Source organism: Nicotiana attenuata, chromosome 8, assembly GCF_001879085.1.
Source record: "Nicotiana attenuata strain UT chromosome 8, NIATTr2, whole genome shotgun sequence".
Classification (NCBI taxonomy): domain Eukaryota; kingdom Viridiplantae; phylum Streptophyta; class Magnoliopsida; order Solanales; family Solanaceae; genus Nicotiana; species Nicotiana attenuata.
In genome coordinates this window covers 15,678,159-15,695,134 of record NC_031996.1, presented here as the reverse complement: position 1 = coordinate 15,695,134, position 16,976 = coordinate 15,678,159, and the positions used below count along the sequence as shown (strand labels likewise).

The window sequence follows — 16,976 nt, the reverse complement described above, 5'->3', positions numbered from 1 at the left end:
ATTTACTCTTTAATTGTTGGTCCTTCCATAGTTGGCAGCTCTTGATCACTTCCTTTTTCCAGCCGTTGAAGATGAAGATTTGCTCCTTGATTATTGGTCTTCCCAAAATCGGCAGATCAGCTAATCTCCTTTATTTTCTCCTCGAATATGTTGGCCTTGATTGGCGCCTTAGTTTTAGGCTTTCACAAGATTCTTTCCATCGCAGCTTCCCACAATCTCGACTGATTGATATCTTTCCTTAAGCATTTAGATTGGTTTCAGCAATCTTGTAGTAATCTCCTCTTCTGATTGATTTCTTGCACAAATATATTATTGACATTATTAAAATTAGATCTAACAGATGCTTCATTGGTATTGCGATGCTCTCCTAGTTGATCGACTACTGATATTTAGATTTTGCTATGTGGCATAGAAGAATTATAGAAGTATTCCTCATGGGATGATCATGTATTAGAGATGTATTAGACATTCGGGTGGTGGAGTTGGGATCAGATATGGTGATTCGTGTGTTCTATGGATTTGGAGACCGGAAATTTTCAGAAGCAAATTATTTCGTGGTTGTGGACTGTGAAGATATGGACAAAGCTAGCTACATGATAGTATGTGTTATGATTCAATGGTTGTGGACTTTCAGAGGGTTATTTATCTATTGTGGGTGGCCAGAGTTGATTTGGGGTCCATTGGTAGGCCCAATAAGGATGTGTGTTCTACACTGGGTCGGATTGGTTGACTTCGTACTGCCATTGTGAGGGATATGCCATTCGGTTTATGTTGAGCTTATTTGTGTTCTGATATGTTCTATGAGCTACCCTTCTATGCTATGAGGGCTTGTAAATCATTGGTTATATGCACACTTGGTGCGGTTCTATTGGGGCCTTATAGGGGAATTTGAGCGAGATGGGTATTAGGGTGATGCATGATTGATAGTGCATTGGTTATGTTCTTTCGAGTTTGTGTGGCATCGTGTCATTTGCTTCTCCACGGTTCTGGTCATGCACATTGGGCACTTGATGTCGAGTTGTGCGTGGTTTTTGATTTTGAGCAGGGTGGCTTGAGGTATTTCCTATGGACCAGTGTTTGTATGGTGTCACACATTGCAGCGGAGTTATGTTGAGATATGATCCTTTGTGTTAGATTCGTGTGTTATGGTTCTACAGTGAGTGATGGGTTTTTCGCATTGCGTTGTGGCTGTACTTGTTAAGGTTGTGGGACGGTTCTCTCGTTTGAGTCATTTTCCATGTTTGAGTACATTTGAATTGTTGTGTATTGGTGCACAGATTGCACAGTTTGTGGCTTTGGGTAGTATTGGTGTGGCATGTCAGTAAAGTAGTTGGTATTTGATAAGATGAGGTCGTTGGATCTAGGATGGGTGCTATCGGATTTGATTACAGTATATTTGGAAGGATAATATCAGAATCGGCTTAGAAATTGCTATAATTCTTATCGAAGGAGAAGGAGCTCCATGACTTGTTGATCTAATAAATGGTTATGAGTTTCTGCGTGTTTGTTTCATCATCAGCAGTGAACGGAGATTTAGAACGAGGTTCTGTTTGATATGAGATTTATTACCGGTATTGGGTTGTTTTGAGCAGCTACTGTGATTGAAAATTTTGCTACGAGTATGCGAGTTGTGCGGTATGTCATGTGAGTACATCTTGGGTTATGGTTATGGCTTGATACAGCCTGTCCAGACTTACACAGTGTGTAGATGCGAGGTCCAGGTCTTGTGGGAAATTCCAGATGTTAGAAATTGGATTCTGCGATTACGGGCTGAGGTTGAAGTAATGATCTTTAGTTATGTTGTGGTGTTGGGCCTATATGGAATAGGGTGACGTGGGATCACCCCTGGGTATGTGCATGGTAAGGTTACACGACGATTTGATGGCTTTAGGAACAAATCTTGGCACGTTCGAAGACGAGCGTATGTTTAAGAAGGAGAGAATGTAACGACCCGACCGGTCATTTTGAGCATTTGCACTTCGCTCGGTTGTTTGAGGGCATGAGTAGCTCCGTATGATGTATTACGACTTGTGTGTATCGGCGGTTTTGGTTTTTCAGGTAATTCGAAATTTGTTTGGAAGAATAAATTTCATGATTGAAGCTTAAAAGTTGGAAGAGTTGACCAAGTTTGACTTTTTAGTGTTTGACCTCGGATTGGAGATTTGATGATTCAGTTAGGTCCGGATGGTAGCCCGGATTTGCATTTGGATATTTCTAGAAGGTTTCAATGCTAATTTGCGAAAGATGAAAATTTGAAGGTTTGGAATGTTCATAAGTTTGATCGGGAGTTGACTTTGATGATATTGGGTTCGAATTGTGGTTCCGGGGATGAAATAGCTTCGTTATGTCAATTGGGACTTGTGTGTAAAATTTGAGTACATTCCGAGTTGATTTGATATGTTTCGGCGCGAGTTTTTGGAAGTCGAAAGTTCGAAAGTTCATTAAGTTTAATTTGAGGTACGATTCGTCGTTTCGATGTTGTTATGAGCGATTTGAGGACTCATTAGGTCCGTGTTATGTTATGGGACTTGTTGATATGCTCGGACGGGGTCCCCAGGGGCTCGGGTGAATTTCGGATAGGTTTGGGTTGTGTTGCGCTCGTTTTTCTTATGTTTCGGCATCGTTTCTTCTAACATAAATGGTACCATGTTAAGCAAACGAGCTCCAATTTGGATTTTGATTGAAGCATTAGATCCGTATCATAATTACAAAGCCATAACAAAATGAATCGTCGAATTTAGACATCGTATGAAGAGTTTAGGGGCATTTTACTGAGAATTGGATTGCTAGATTTTTTCAGATTAATTACGAAATTGCCATTGACTTCTTATTTAAAAATCTGCACTATTTCCAAATATTGAAACCATCATATCTCCTTCATTATAAGGTCAAATAGAGTGATTCTAAAGCCTAACTTAACTGAAATTTCACAAGGAATCCATTGGAGGCAACAAAAGCGAGTTCCGAGATTGTTTGGAACACGAAACAAGCCAGAATTGCTGAGCAAAAATACTTAATATCGAGGGTTTGTTCATTTGGTCATTTTTTTAGTTGGGGAGCTCGGATTTGGAAAAGATTTTAGGCGATTTTTACCATATGGATTGGATAAAGTGTTCTGTACTCGATTTTTATTATATTTCATGAATCCATCTTCATTTTTGGCATTTGATTGATGATTTCAAAGTGAAATTTGGGGGGTTTTGTCTAAAATTTCATAAAGTGAATTTTTTAGTTTTGAACATCGGTTCGGTGTCGGATATGAGTTAAACTAGTATGGTTGGACTCGTAATTGAATGTGTTGTAGGATTTTGTAAGTTTTGTCGGGTTCCAAAGCGCAGATCCAGGTTGGATTTTTGGGTTGATTTTGGGCTTTTGGTTAACGATTTGACCTTTGTCATTTGGAATTATTTCCTTGGGCTTTATTTGATGTATTTGAGTTGCTTTTGGCTAGTTTCGAGCCGTTCGGAGATCGATACGCGGGGGATGGCATTTTTGGAGCATCGTTTGGCTTGCTTGTTATTAGATTTGGCTTGTTCGAGATGAGTAATACTTCTAAACTTGGTGTTGAGGGTATGAAACCTCGAATTGCGTGTTATGTGATTGATGTTGGGGTGAAGAGCATGCTAGGTGACGGGCGAGTGGGCGTGCACTGTGTGACTTGTGATTTAGTCGATTCCATGGAACTGTGTAGCTATCTTCTCTGGATATTTTCATTGTACTTTATATGTTAGAAGACCTGAGCTGTAATTTATTTTAGAAATCATGCTTAGGCATATGTTGGTATTATTGGGACCTACTGAGGTCATTTCTGCTGTTGAATCATATTCTCGTGTGCTGCCTTGGACTTATTTGTCTAAATATACTATCTTGCTATTACTTGTTATCGGTACTCCTTCCATATTCTTTGTTGTTTTCTCCGATTTAGTGTTCTAACTATTTTCTTGCTATCAGGGCCTCCTTCACCTTCTTTAGCCGAGGGTCATTTGAAAACAGTCTCCCTATCCTTCCACGGTAAGGGTGAGGCTGCGTACATCCTACCCTCCCCAGACCCCACTTGGTGGGATTATACTGGGTAGTTGTTGATGTTGTTGTTGAATTATATGTTTAAATTGAAATTTCGTACTCAGACATATTTATCCATGGCATATCATATCTCAGTCTCTGTTGCTATTTATTGATACATCATATCATCATTTTTGGGCTAGTTTTATGACATTGTGAGCCCGGGCGACCGTAGAGTTTGATGACTGAGTGAGGCCGAGGGCTTGATTGTGAGTGATATTTATAGGATCAGGCTGCACACCGCATCATGTTTTATTGATTTATGCCTAGATCTGGCTTATTATAGCGCTTGGGTTGAAGCAGCCCCTCCGGAGTCTGTACACACACCCAGTGAGCGCAGTTGAATTATATTGAGGGATGGATCTTCCGTGGGCATGGATCTTGCCCGAATCATTTATATTTGGGGATGGATCTTCCCCTGGCCTAGATTGGCCTTATACAATACTGAGTGACTGAATATATATATATATATATATATATATATATATATATATATATATATATATGAAATGGATCTTCCCTAGGCTGGATTGGCCATATATAGTACTGAGTGACTGAGCATGTTGAGTGATTGAGCATGATGAGTGAAAAGTGTGAGATAGTGAGATTGAGTACTCTGAGAGTGTGAGTACATGAGTTCATAATTGAGAAACATTGTATTTGATATGCGTACTTGAGATACATGCATAGAGATGCATTTTTTTCTGCTACTGGATTTCGGTGACATTCATGATTTCACCTGCATTGTGACATAAAGGCATAGAGATGTACTTTCCTCGTGCTATCTGAAAAATGAAACATCTTAATTATTGTTGAAAAGTTTTGGTAAAAATCACAGTTTTATAAACCTACTCATATTTTGATGATTTCAGATAAATAATTGGGCTTTCACTGATATATTTGAAAAGCATGCCTATTTTTTCGGGATTGTGAACGAGTTGAGCATCTTATATCTGAGTATGTTTCTTGTACCATTATTATTATGTTGTTATGAACTGTTATTGGCTATTGGTGTTGGACTCTAACCTCTGTTCCAGCTCGTCACTACTTTCTACCTAAGGTTAGGTTTGTTACTTATTGAATACATGGTGTCAGCTGTACTCATACTACACTTCTGCACCTTGTGTGCAGATTTGGGTGTTGACGTTGCTGTGTATGATGGGAGCTAGCATTGAAGGCGTACCTGTGTTCCGGTTATAGCTTCCTCTTGTTCATGGTAGCCCTAGACTTATGAAAAATATGTTTATGTATAATTCGAACAGATGGTGTATTTATTTTACACTAGCTTTGTAAACTCTAAATCATAGAAACTCATGATTTGTACTACTAGTCCTTGGAAAATCCTTTGTATAAAAGCAATTGTTTTATTATTTCTTCTCTTAATAAATCTCATAAAATTTGATAGTTGTCAATTGGCTTAACTAGCGGGTTGAGTTAGGTGCCATCACGACTAGTTCGATTTTGGATCGTGACACTAGTCCCATCAACACTGATGGCTTTTGATATATGTTTTAAAAAAATATCCAACCATATTTGGGATATTAGAAGGACGAGGTAGGCAAATTTTATCTATATGCACCGTTTATTCCTTCATTCATTAACTTTTCTGACTTTCTATCCTTTCATCGATTTTAACGAAAGCTGTGAAATAACAAAGCCAACTTTGCCAATATGGTTTGATGTATATACTCAGCAATGGCAAGAACTTCATACTCAGCGAAAGAAACGGTAATTGGAATCTAAACAAAAGTTAATTTTTCATTCACTGAATACTGGAACAGTACTTCTACACAGCTCAGCAGAGCATTTAGCATAAGACTACTTAAAAAAGTTTCATGAAGTTGACAAGGCACAATCTCTAGCACATGGGTATGGGTGGATGTATTGATGGAACCCTGCTCTATCAAAGTACCAATCTGCAACAGCTTCCGCAATTGTCTACAAGATAAAACGTTACAACAAAATCTGTTATTAACTCGTAAATTAAAATTACGTATGATAGACACATGATAAATCAAAAAATAATAAAGGCACAACATTATATGGATAAAACAAAAGAAAGACTACCTTATTAAGCACTCTTGGAGAGGTAGGACTGAACCAGTAACTCGTCCATACAATTTCACCATGGGAATAACAAGAGGTTATGAAATAACCCCTCGTAAACGAAGGGGTGAGTCCCAAGAATGCCTTCAAGAACTCCACTCCATAACCTATATTCAATAAACAAAAAAAAAATGAAACAAAAAGAATTAAAGCAGAAGCCATTACTTATATAATTGGAAGGTATGTGTTATTAATCTAACCTTGAATGATCATACGCTGGATAAATGTGCAGTTACTTATATGACTCTTGCAATGCTTCCAGATATGCTGAGGATCGAGGTATTCACTATTCAGGGACCAAAATGTAACTAACCTGGAATTAGTATTTTGAATTATCTAAAGGAAAGATATAGATTTTAAAGAAAACAAACAAAAAAAATTAAAGGAAAGAAACCGGCATTTGTATCGTTGACCTGCCAAGAGTCATAGTGTGAATTGATTATGAAAAATGGAGTCTGAACGTATGGAACAACATTTCGGGGGAAAAAGCACTGTACCATCATTAAGGAAGAGTAATGTTACTAGAGGGCAATAAAAATATAGCACAAGGAAAAGTTTTTTGTTTCCAAATAAAAACTTAAATTCTTACCAAACTTGGTTCCATTATAGAGGTGCAAGATAGAGGCAAATTCTTAGCCGATCCCTTAAACAAGAAGAAACATAAATATTAAAGCAAATGAATTTTAACTTGCAATTACTTATTGACCATATACTTTATATCTTACTAGAATAAAAAACAATGGGACTCACATGCAAAGTAACCACTCTCCTATACTCATCTTGGATATCTAAAGTACCAGATATTGCCTTGCTGCATAAATTATGAAACACTTGAGTTTCAACGGCATAGACATAAATCAATAAGACATCAAAATCATTTAATTTCTTGAGTTATCGCATAGCAAGAAGAGCTCACGCATTGATGAAGAAAGCTGCATCTGCAACGCACTTTACTCTGGCATCATCTGGAAGGAGAGACTTGAACTTATCGCAATTCAAGATTGTAGCCAATCCTCCAGCTGAAGTTCCGGTTAGAATTGCCTACATATAAAATGCATTTTGGTTTTAGAATTAAGCCAATTGGGAAAAAAGTTGTAAAGTAGCATAGTATGTGACTTGTGTTATACTATATGGGGTTAGAGAGCGATATCAGTTGAATCTTACATTTTCAGCCGTTTGCATTCCTTTTCTGGATAAATCATTCATAATGGCTCTGAAGATTCTTGCTCCTCTATAATAAAGTTTGGTATCCTAATGTAGATTGGAAAACATTTCATATCAGAAAAGTTGTAAAGCAGTAGAAATACTACTGCAATTTATTTTTCAATACTAGGGAAGCAGTACTACTTACAGGATCAACATCTTCAACATCACCTGTGAACGACGACCCATCACAATATCTGACTCTAACTCTATTCCAATTGTAAAAGTCTGCCAACTCATACTTTTACAAATTAGTAGCCGCTAAACTACGAAGAGTAAGATCAAAGCAAGAAAATAGTAATATTATATAGCTTCACCTGGATTAATTCTGGAATCGTCATGAAGAATTCCCGAAAATGTGACTTGTGGTGGAAGCGTATTTGTGGAAGAACCTAAGCCGCTATTTGAACGATGTTGGCAATCAGAGATACTAGAGCACCAACCACCGCCCTAACAATTTTTCAAAAGAGTTGACAAAAAGCAGAATAATTGAAGATTTGGCAATTTGGTGAAGATAAAGATGAAAAGAAGAAGAATAATAGAAGAAGAAGTAAATATAACTAACATCAACAACGATGATCCAGCTGAGAAGTCCACTACCATATCCCTGATCAAGATGATATGCCGGAGGGCTCCCATCTAGGCACACTGTTGGTGACTCGAAAACAAATAAATTAGTTAGTATACATGTGATTCTGTTTTCTCTGTTGGTCAAGTATTTTGCCTGCGCCTTCAGCAGCGGCGCTGTGTCACGACCCAAAATCTCTCCGAATGAGTCGTGATGGCACCTAGTCTCTAAACTAGGTACGCCTAACATTAACTGAGATAAGAGTATTTTACCTGCGCCTTCAGCAGTGGCGCTGTGAAGTATGGTGATGTTCACTTTCAGTTCTTGTGGTTGTTGGGCCATAATAGCTGTCAACATTGCTGAAGATGCTAGCAAAGCTAAGAAAAAGGTTACCATCCTGCAAAACATTCAAATAATCAATTGTTGGCTTATTATATTGCATATGTAAAAATTCCTTCTGTTAAACTCAACATTTGTCAGGAGAAACACCGCATTGCCAAATTTTAGATAAAATAACGAAGAAAGAGATGCAAAGACAAATAGAATGAAATAATTAATACATTTGGTCTTCTTAGAAAGGCTGGTGAGAGAAAGCAAAAGAAAGGAGTTCTATTTTCCCGAGAGAAAGAAATTATATACTAGTAGACTGTAGAAGCAAGTAGAGGTGAATGAGTTACGTTGGTCTGATAGTTCTTCTCTATTTATAATGCCAATGCCAGTAACTATTTTGCTTGCTTCCAGGCTAGGGTTCTAAAATGCCTCCATGCATGTGCCAATCTCCATCACTTCTTTACTTAGCTTCTTGTCTCAAACAAATCACGTGGTTTTCTCTTGCCATATTTGGCTGTAGAAATTAATGTTTCCCAATTCCCATAACCTTCTTTCCTTGGCAGAATAACTAATTACTCTTTTTACTTGTTTTTTCTTTTTCAAACAATTCACATGGGTTCCTCTTGCTATTTGGTAATAAAAATTAATATTTTCTATAACCATCCTCTTTTCTTGGCAGTGATATTTTACTCTCTTCACTTTTTTATCATCTTCAAGCAATCACATGGGTTACTCTAGCTAATTGACAGTAGAAATTAAAATATCCCATAACCTTCTTCTTTTCTTAGCAGTGAAAAATTAACTCTCTTTACTTCTTCTCTTCTCTGTTTGAACAGTTCACATGGTTTACTTTTGCTTTTGGCAGTAGAAATTCAAATTTTCCATAACCTTCTTCTTTTCTTTGCAGCGGAAAATAACTCTCTTTACTACTTTTCTTCTCTTTTCGAACAATTCACATGAATTCGTCTTGCTATTTGGCGATACTTTTTACACAGCTACTAGTGTAGTTTAATATGCTAATATCAAGTTTTTAACCATTCTTTCGAGATAGGCAGTCGATGATTATTACATAAAGTTAAATATAATTGTTGAGTTTAACTTTCATACAGTGATAGTTTAAAAGAATTCTTGCACTATTAGGACCTAAATAATAACTACTGGTATTGTCCGAAAGTGAGATCATTAATCTGGACAACAAATGAGATTGCATGCTTCAACATGTTAAAACATCATGTTAGTACTGTACAAATTACTGATAGTCAATGTATATGATCAAATTAAATCCATTATATGTAGGGTGACCTAAGTGTCAATATCCTTTACAGCATGAATAGAAACTCATGAAATTGTAATGGTCAATAAGTACAAAAATCTAAGAAGAAAAAAACTTTTCACCAGGCTGGACAGAGCTTGCAAACTAAGAGAAATAATCTTTTATTATATATTTCATGATATATCCATTAACAGCACATTAATCAAGGTGGTCAAATAAAACCACACTCTGGCATATGACAAATCGTTCTTTAAGTTCATGCGGTTTAATCCAAAAAATAATTTTCAATGTTAAAGCAATTAATTTTATATGATGGGTCACAAGCAACCGATTCAGTCCGAAAAATATAAATTTTTGTTAATGCAACGTGATAGAGAAGTGGAAAATAAATTCAATGATAGATATTATAATAAAAATAAAGCAGAGAATAATGATTCTTATTGGATGATCCTTGATAGTATGATGAATCGAACAGAGCTTGAACAGCCGAACTATGTCTAAATTAGGAGCAAGATGCTATGAATTCTAATGTGTAGATCTGTAGAGAAGAAAAACTAAATGATTACAATGGTCAGGGGCGGAGGGACGTGTCGCTAAAAAAATCAACTAAATTATAAGTTTACATAGTAATAAATGAATTACGAGTATTAGAGACCGGGTGGATTGCTTCAGAGGCTCGAGATTCTAGAGTGGAAATGGGAGCGTATCAACATGGATTTTTTAGTTGCACTCCCACGGACTTCGAGGAAGTTTGATGCTATTTGAGTGACTGTGGATCGGTTGACCAAGTCCGCGCATTTTATTCCATATGGGACTACCTATTCTTTGGAGCGATTGGCTGAGATCTACATCTGCGAGATTGTTCACCTTCACGGTGTGCCGGGGTCCATCATTTCATACCGGGGCACGCAGTTTACATCACAGTTTTGGAGAGCAGTGCACTGAGGGTTAGGCAGACGGGTTGAGTTGAGTACAGCATCCCACCCTCAGATGGTCGGACAGTCTGAGCGCACTTTTCAAATATTGGAGGATATGCTATGCGCTTGTGTCATAGATTTCGGGGGTTCTTGGGATCAGTTTCTGCTGCTTGCCGAGTTTGCTACAACAACAGCTACCAAGTGTGAGCATGTGATTTTTGCCCTATATGAATTATTCCCAAAAATTCCAAACAAAATGATTTCTTTCATTATTTTACGATTGTGAGAATTTTGTGTTAGTTTCTGTTGATTGTTTGCATTTTTGTGAATTTTAATTCATATAAATACTTGGCATTTGCGTTTAGGATCTAATTTCATGATTAATTAGTGGTTAAGTTATTTTTAAAACAAAATATAAAGAAAATAACAAAATAGTCCATTTTTGCATTTTTCCTTTTTAATTGTTGAATTTGTCATGGGTTTGCTTTAAGTAGGACTTAATCAATTTTAGGACTTAATTAGTTTAATTTTGGAAATGAATTTGGTCTTTATTTTAATCTTGCATTTTAATAAAGTCAGAAAATTATAAAAAATACAAAATGAAAATAAAAGGGAAAAGAGAAAACAATTTTGAGAAAAAGAGAAAAGTTGGTCTTAAAAGACCCGAATTTGGGCCAAAATGGCTGAACAAACGAAATAACCCGGTCAATGAGCCCAAGACCCGTCATCCAACCCGGTCCAGACCCCCTAATGGCTAAACGACGTCGTTTTACGTCAAGTTAATCCTAGCCGTCTAGGTTAATTGATCCAACGGTCCTGAAGCCTACGACATTTAATATATAAGTGTCTGAATATACTCCCCCCCCTAGCCATCGTCTCTCTCAGAGACGACCCTGAACCCTCCGCCCATGACTACCGCGACTCCGCCTACCGGAAATCGCCTTACGGCGGTTCCGTTAGGCCAAACTCCGCCATTTTTACACCACAAACTCACCTCGACCTCCCCTTTCCAACCATCACCATAGCTCCCCTCGAATCAGGCCCCAACTCTTCGAATCTTAAATGGAAGGTTGGCCGGAAAACCTCACCTTCTCCGATGGCCGCCAAATTAACACCCTAAGACCTTCTAACCACCCCCAACCCAAATCCTTAAACCGTTTGGCTCGAATCTTTCTGGAACTTCTCGAATCTTCATTTGAAGATTCGAGCCAAACATGAACCTGTCCAAACCGGCCCAAATTTACACCCCACAGTCTCCATGACCTCCCCATCATTAATCCCTGACCAAAACCTTTCGAATCTTGCCATAACTCCTCGAATTTCAAATCTTAAAACCGGCAGAACCCTAGCTCAAAATTTAGGGATTTTTGACCGTAATTTCCCTAATCATGTGGGTTCTTGTGAAAACACACGATTAGGGATGTTACGTGTCAAGAATCTTGGAGGATTCAAGCAACAGTGCCTAACCGAGTTCCTAATTCTATTAGGTATTCTGTTTTCCCTTCTTTTAATTCTGATTTTATTCTTGTTTCTTTTGTTTTATGTTTTGCTTATCTTTTTTGATTCAGTATGTGTTCTAGCAATTTTAATAATTAGTGTACATATTTGACTGTCAACGCATGATTTTAGCCTTTAATTCAATAGTTCGATCCTTGAACGTGTGTTAGCCTGTCTCGATAATTCTTTGCAATTCGATTTTGCATCATTTTAATCTTAGTTAATTGTTGTTTCAACCCTGTTCAGATACTGTTTGGTTGGATTAAATCACTGGTTTGATTGAATTTTAGTAATTAGGGTTAATTGATTGGTTATAGCTGATTTAGATTAAATAAGGTTAACTATAGTCAGTACTAACTAAAGTAAAGGGGTTTGGGTTGGTCAGTAATTCCAAGAGAGTTTTGAGGGCAGTTCAGGTATAGAAAAGGGTACTTTCAGCAGATTTGGTAATTTTTGAAAAGGGGTAAGGATAGAATAGGGATTGTAATGGGTGTAGGACTTTCTAGAATAGACTTTAGTATAGTTTTCAATAAAATAGGTGTTGTTACTTGGGTAATAAGTCTTAAAAATTAGGGACTGAAAGTTAAAAGGAGAGGGACTAAAGAGAAAAACAAAATCTGAAGAAAGCTTTACATTTTTGCCTATAAAAGGCACACACACTGCCTTGTTCAACAAGTTAGAGGGGACCTCTGAAAATTTCAAAAAAAAAAATCTGAATCCTGAAGTTCAAGTTTCTTTTAGATCTTATTCCTGCAAAAATCAAAACAAAAAAAAAATACAAAGAAAAGAAGCCCAATAAAAGAAAACACTGTTATATTGCCTTAAGGTTGGTCTTGAGTTCTAGTCCAATTTTGCTCAAATTCGAGATCAAATCAGTATGTTCTGAGTTATCTCTAGTTGCTGAAGTTCAGAAATCTCCTCCTAAGTTTAGTTTCAATTCATTTTGGTTCAATCAAGTCTGTTGCGTGGTTGTTGGAGTCGTGTTCTTTCACATTTCGATTCTGGTCTATTTCTGTTATCTGCTGGACTGCGTACGAGCTGGTGCCTGGCTATTAGCTGCTGATTACTGCTGCTGATTCTAATTTCTTCTTCATTTTGTCTTCCTTCCCAGGTACACATCATGTAACTCCTGTGTTCATGGAAATGAAATGATATGCAGCACAATTTTTCTATGGATTTTATTATTGTGATTCATGTAATTGAATAACTGTTATTAGACTATGGCTTGTAAATTAAGACTGGACTGTCGAAACCATTTACTAGATCGTTTGGATTGCTTTAGATTTCCGTATGATACAATGGAATGTGTAGTGGTATTAGGTCTAGTTTCCATGTGTTTAACGGAATTTCATTGTTGATTTTCGTTTATGTGATGATCCATCTCGAACCAGTTTCATTGATTAAATCATAGCTTAATTATCACTGGGCCAATACGCTGTTTTGATTAATTTGAGCATAAGAATTTACTGGTTTACGCTTTTTAGAATGATGAGTTTAGGCTAATTTGTGAAGAAATGAGTAACTGAAGATCCATATACTTGTAATTCCACAGCCCAAAAGAATAGGCTTTGGATCTGGACTCCTAGTAAGTTTGGGCTCCTTGGAAGCCCAAATCATCTCGCCAACTTATCTGAATTCAATTGGGCTTCTACCCCAAAATCCTCTCAGTTCATTTTATGAGACTAATGTTGGTTAAGGACAATGGGCCCTATTCGTATGGCATCAGGCCCATGCCTGACCAGCCCCGCGCAATAGAACTGGGCCAAGCTTTTATGGCTCAAAAAATCGCTGGAAGATAGAATCCGTTGAAATTACATTAAGGACATGGGTATCAGTTTGCAAATATAGATTTAGGTTCTCGAGTTAGGTAGCGAGTTTAAATTAAGAGGGTCTTCTCTCTTGTTTGAATTCGGACTTGAATTCGAGACCCGAATTTACAAATGCAAATTAATTAAGGCCCTTTTAGAGACAACACTGTAATAGAAAAATCATAGCTTCTTTAGAATACCTTTAGATAAAACATGAGACGAGCCTCGTCGCATAAAACATATAAATTGCGGGGCCCTCATTAAATACTATATTAAAATATTTTAGAAATTGGGCGTGCCGTTTAGCGAATTTCCATGGCCCCCATAAAGTTGATAACACGTTAGTCGCTCTAGGCGCGTCTTTTAATAAAATTACCTTCCTAAAGTCGGGTGTGCATTTCATGCCACCCAAATCCAAATCCTAAAACGTTGAATAAGAGGTGTTGAGGATCCGGGTGCATTTCATGTGACGTGATCTGAAAACACGCTCTTAAACGACGTTCATTTTCGTAAAAATAAATTAAAAACGGTAAATAATTTTAAAAAAATTGCACTATAGGATTGAACATGTATAAAACTAGATTTTAGCCATTTATAATAATTTAAGCGACCGTGCTAGAACCACGGGATCCGGGGGTGCCTAACACCTTCCCTCGGGTCAACAGAATTCCTTACACAGAATTTCTGGTTCGCAGACTCCAATTGGGAAGTCGAAATTTTTCCTCGATTTGGGATTTAAATTAAACCGGTGACTCGGGACACCAAAAGCCCATCCTTTCCCGAGTGGCGACTCTAAAAAAAATAAATAAATAATCCCATTTCGAATAATGTCACTTTAAATGGAAAAACTCCCTTATACATTTATCCTTCGGGGTAGAGGTGTAAAAAGGAGGTGTGACAGGCGGTTGATTAGACGCATGTCTCTCTGCATGTAATGCCCCGAACACGCGTCATCCCACGATTTAGCATCACTCCGGCTATCGAGGTAATTATGACCACGATTTTAACCGCCTATACCTTTACTTATACGCATTAACCTCCTTCATTTACACTTTATAATACTCTAAATTTTCTCAAACTTTCTTTACTCAACTCATACTTCATCTTTAATCTTTCTTTAACTTTCTTTATAGAGAGAAAACCTTCCTTCTGATAAAAATGACATCTTCTTCCAGAAACCCTAGTTCTTCAAAGAACAAAGGTAAAGCTGATGATGTTGCTCTCCCTACAGTGAGTAACATAATCCCAAAGAGTCTAGTTACTACCAAAGATTTTTAGAGAAGTGTCCTTCTGCTCACCCTCGTACGTGAGCTGTTAGTATATATCTTTCTCCCATCCGTGCTTCTAGTATCCCTGCTGTGAGAGAAGATTGCCAATGTCAAGATTTGGACATTATCGCTCCCGACCTGGCGGAGCAGATAACCTTGCCTAAGAAGGGTTTTACGTATTTTTACATGTATCCCTTCACTTTGGGAGCGTTCTCTTTGAGTGGAGAGCTTGACTTTGTCATCTGGAGTTCTGCCTCCACAATCAGGTGTGCTTGGCACAAGTATGTCCTTCTGTGTGGAGGACAATCGCTTGTCTTCGGCGCTTGTGCCAGGAGACGAGAGAAGAGCTATCCTTAGCCCGAGTGATGAACCTCTATTTTCCCAAGATCTTCCGTGGGGGAATAATAAATTTTAGCACGCGTAGCCACCATGCTCTGATGTCCAGCATGGATGATGACAACGATAGTGGGTGGATGGAATGGTTCGTATCAGCCGCCACCAGTGACATCATCCCGTCTATGGCTCCAGCCTTTCCAGAATTATGGAACCGCATTCGTAAGTCTACCATTAGTTTTTCTTCCTTTAAAGATCATTCCATATTGTTATTGACCCTTCTTCTTTTACTTATTTCAGCGACTCGGTGGGGTCTACCTAGGGTTGAAGGCTTGGACCAATGGGTCCAGAAAATTTTGGACATTACTACGCCCGAAATTCGCATGTGGAAAGAACTTTCCCTTAAATACGGGTGAAATGCCAAAAATCATGGTAAGTCGAACTCATCTTATTTTTACCTTTTCATATAAGGAAGTTGTTTGAGCTTTCTCTTCTATTGAATTCAGGTCTACCCCAGGGCTCAGTTGTTGTTCCCGAGGAGGATGTTTTGGCTAATCCTGCTGATGCGGCGAGGCTGCTGCCTAAGGCTTTTACACAGACATGTGTCTCTAGGCATGCTTCTGGTGCGAGTGCTTCTCCTCGGAGTCCCTGGCCGGAGAACAAACAACCAAAAGAAAAGACATTCCTCTGCTACCGGGGGAAAGAATAAGAGGGCGAAGAATGTCGCTTTCGAGCCGGCCATAAACAACGTGATGATTAACGATAATACGTAAGCCATCGAGGGGGGGGGGGGGATTCTATAGAAAGAAGACGACGACCTTCCTCAACTCAATAGACTGCTCAATCTGTTGAGTTAGTTACACCAACCGAGGAGGTTGCCTCGGCGCTCTGGGGGGAGTTTGAGATAGTGCAAAATGCCAACTCCCATTTCTAGATCCCAGTCGTTGCGCCTTATACCATGAGGCTGAGTACCGGTCCTTGCCGTCTTCGTTTGAAGAGCAACCAACAATCAGAACTGCGCTCGCCACAGCCAATTCTCATCCTTCAATGGGATCAGCTTCAATGCGGTTTAAAATGACATTGTTTTTGTTTTTTTATTACCGTGCAGAAAAGAAAGGAAGTTGGGTTTATGTTATGATTATTCATTAAGCACCTACATGCCCTTTACTTTGGTTTCCATTTGTGTTTGATGTTTCGTATGAGACCTTGAGTTTTGTTTCCTTAGGTAGTTATCTCTGTGTTTTCCTTTGGCCCGTAATGTTATAACTATGTCTTTATCTTGTCTGTTACTATTACACATGCATTTTCACTTGATTTGCTTCTATTATATGTCCTCTTCGAATTTATGCCTTTCCTTGTTATTAGCCCTTACATGTTACATATCTCTAATTGTCAAGTGATTTACTTGTTAAATTCCTTAACTTGCTATATGTTTTCACTCACGACATGATTTAACCTGCTATATGTCTCCACTTACCATATGCTCTACTTGCCATACGCCTTCACTTATAAATGTCTTTAAAACCTACGTTCTTCTACTTGCCACATGATTTCATATACTGAATGCCTTCATCTGATCCCTATTCTTACTTGATAAATATCTTTGCTTGT

General features: G+C 38.0%; 1 protein-coding gene across 11 annotated transcripts; it reads right to left on the bottom strand.

Annotated features, from left to right (window-relative positions):
* On the bottom strand, nt 5,801–8,598 carry LOC109231791 (pectin acetylesterase 8-like). Of its 11 annotated transcripts, none has more exons than XM_019397420.1 (13): nt 8,500–8,598; nt 8,212–8,336; nt 7,937–8,019; nt 7,689–7,821; nt 7,520–7,599; nt 7,333–7,419; nt 7,085–7,209; nt 6,919–6,979; nt 6,758–6,811; nt 6,563–6,659; nt 6,369–6,476; nt 6,130–6,275; nt 5,801–6,000 (listed from the first exon to the last, which is right to left on the bottom strand). In XM_019397420.1, coding segments are annotated over exons 1-13 (1,206 nt in total). In that variant the 5' UTR covers nt 8,502–8,598; the 3' UTR covers nt 5,801–5,895. The 11 variants fall into 11 exon arrangements, with proteins under 11 accessions (XP_019252965.1, XP_019252964.1, XP_019252968.1 ...); XM_019397419.1 differs by having other exon boundaries at nt 6,369–6,504; nt 6,582–6,659; XM_019397423.1 differs by having other exon boundaries at nt 6,369–6,435; nt 6,582–6,659.

Excerpts from the sequence above, each read along its gene's own strand:
- LOC109231791 (XM_019397419.1), bottom strand. Across the intron at positions 7,210-7,332 it reads GAATGCAAACGGCTGAAAAT|GCAATTCTAACCGGAACTTC; the intron begins GTAAGATTCAAC and ends TTTTATATGTAG. Across the intron at positions 6,505-6,581 it reads CACACTATGACTCTTGGCAG|ATAATTCAAAATACTAATTC; the intron begins GTCAACGATACA and ends TCTTTCCTTTAG.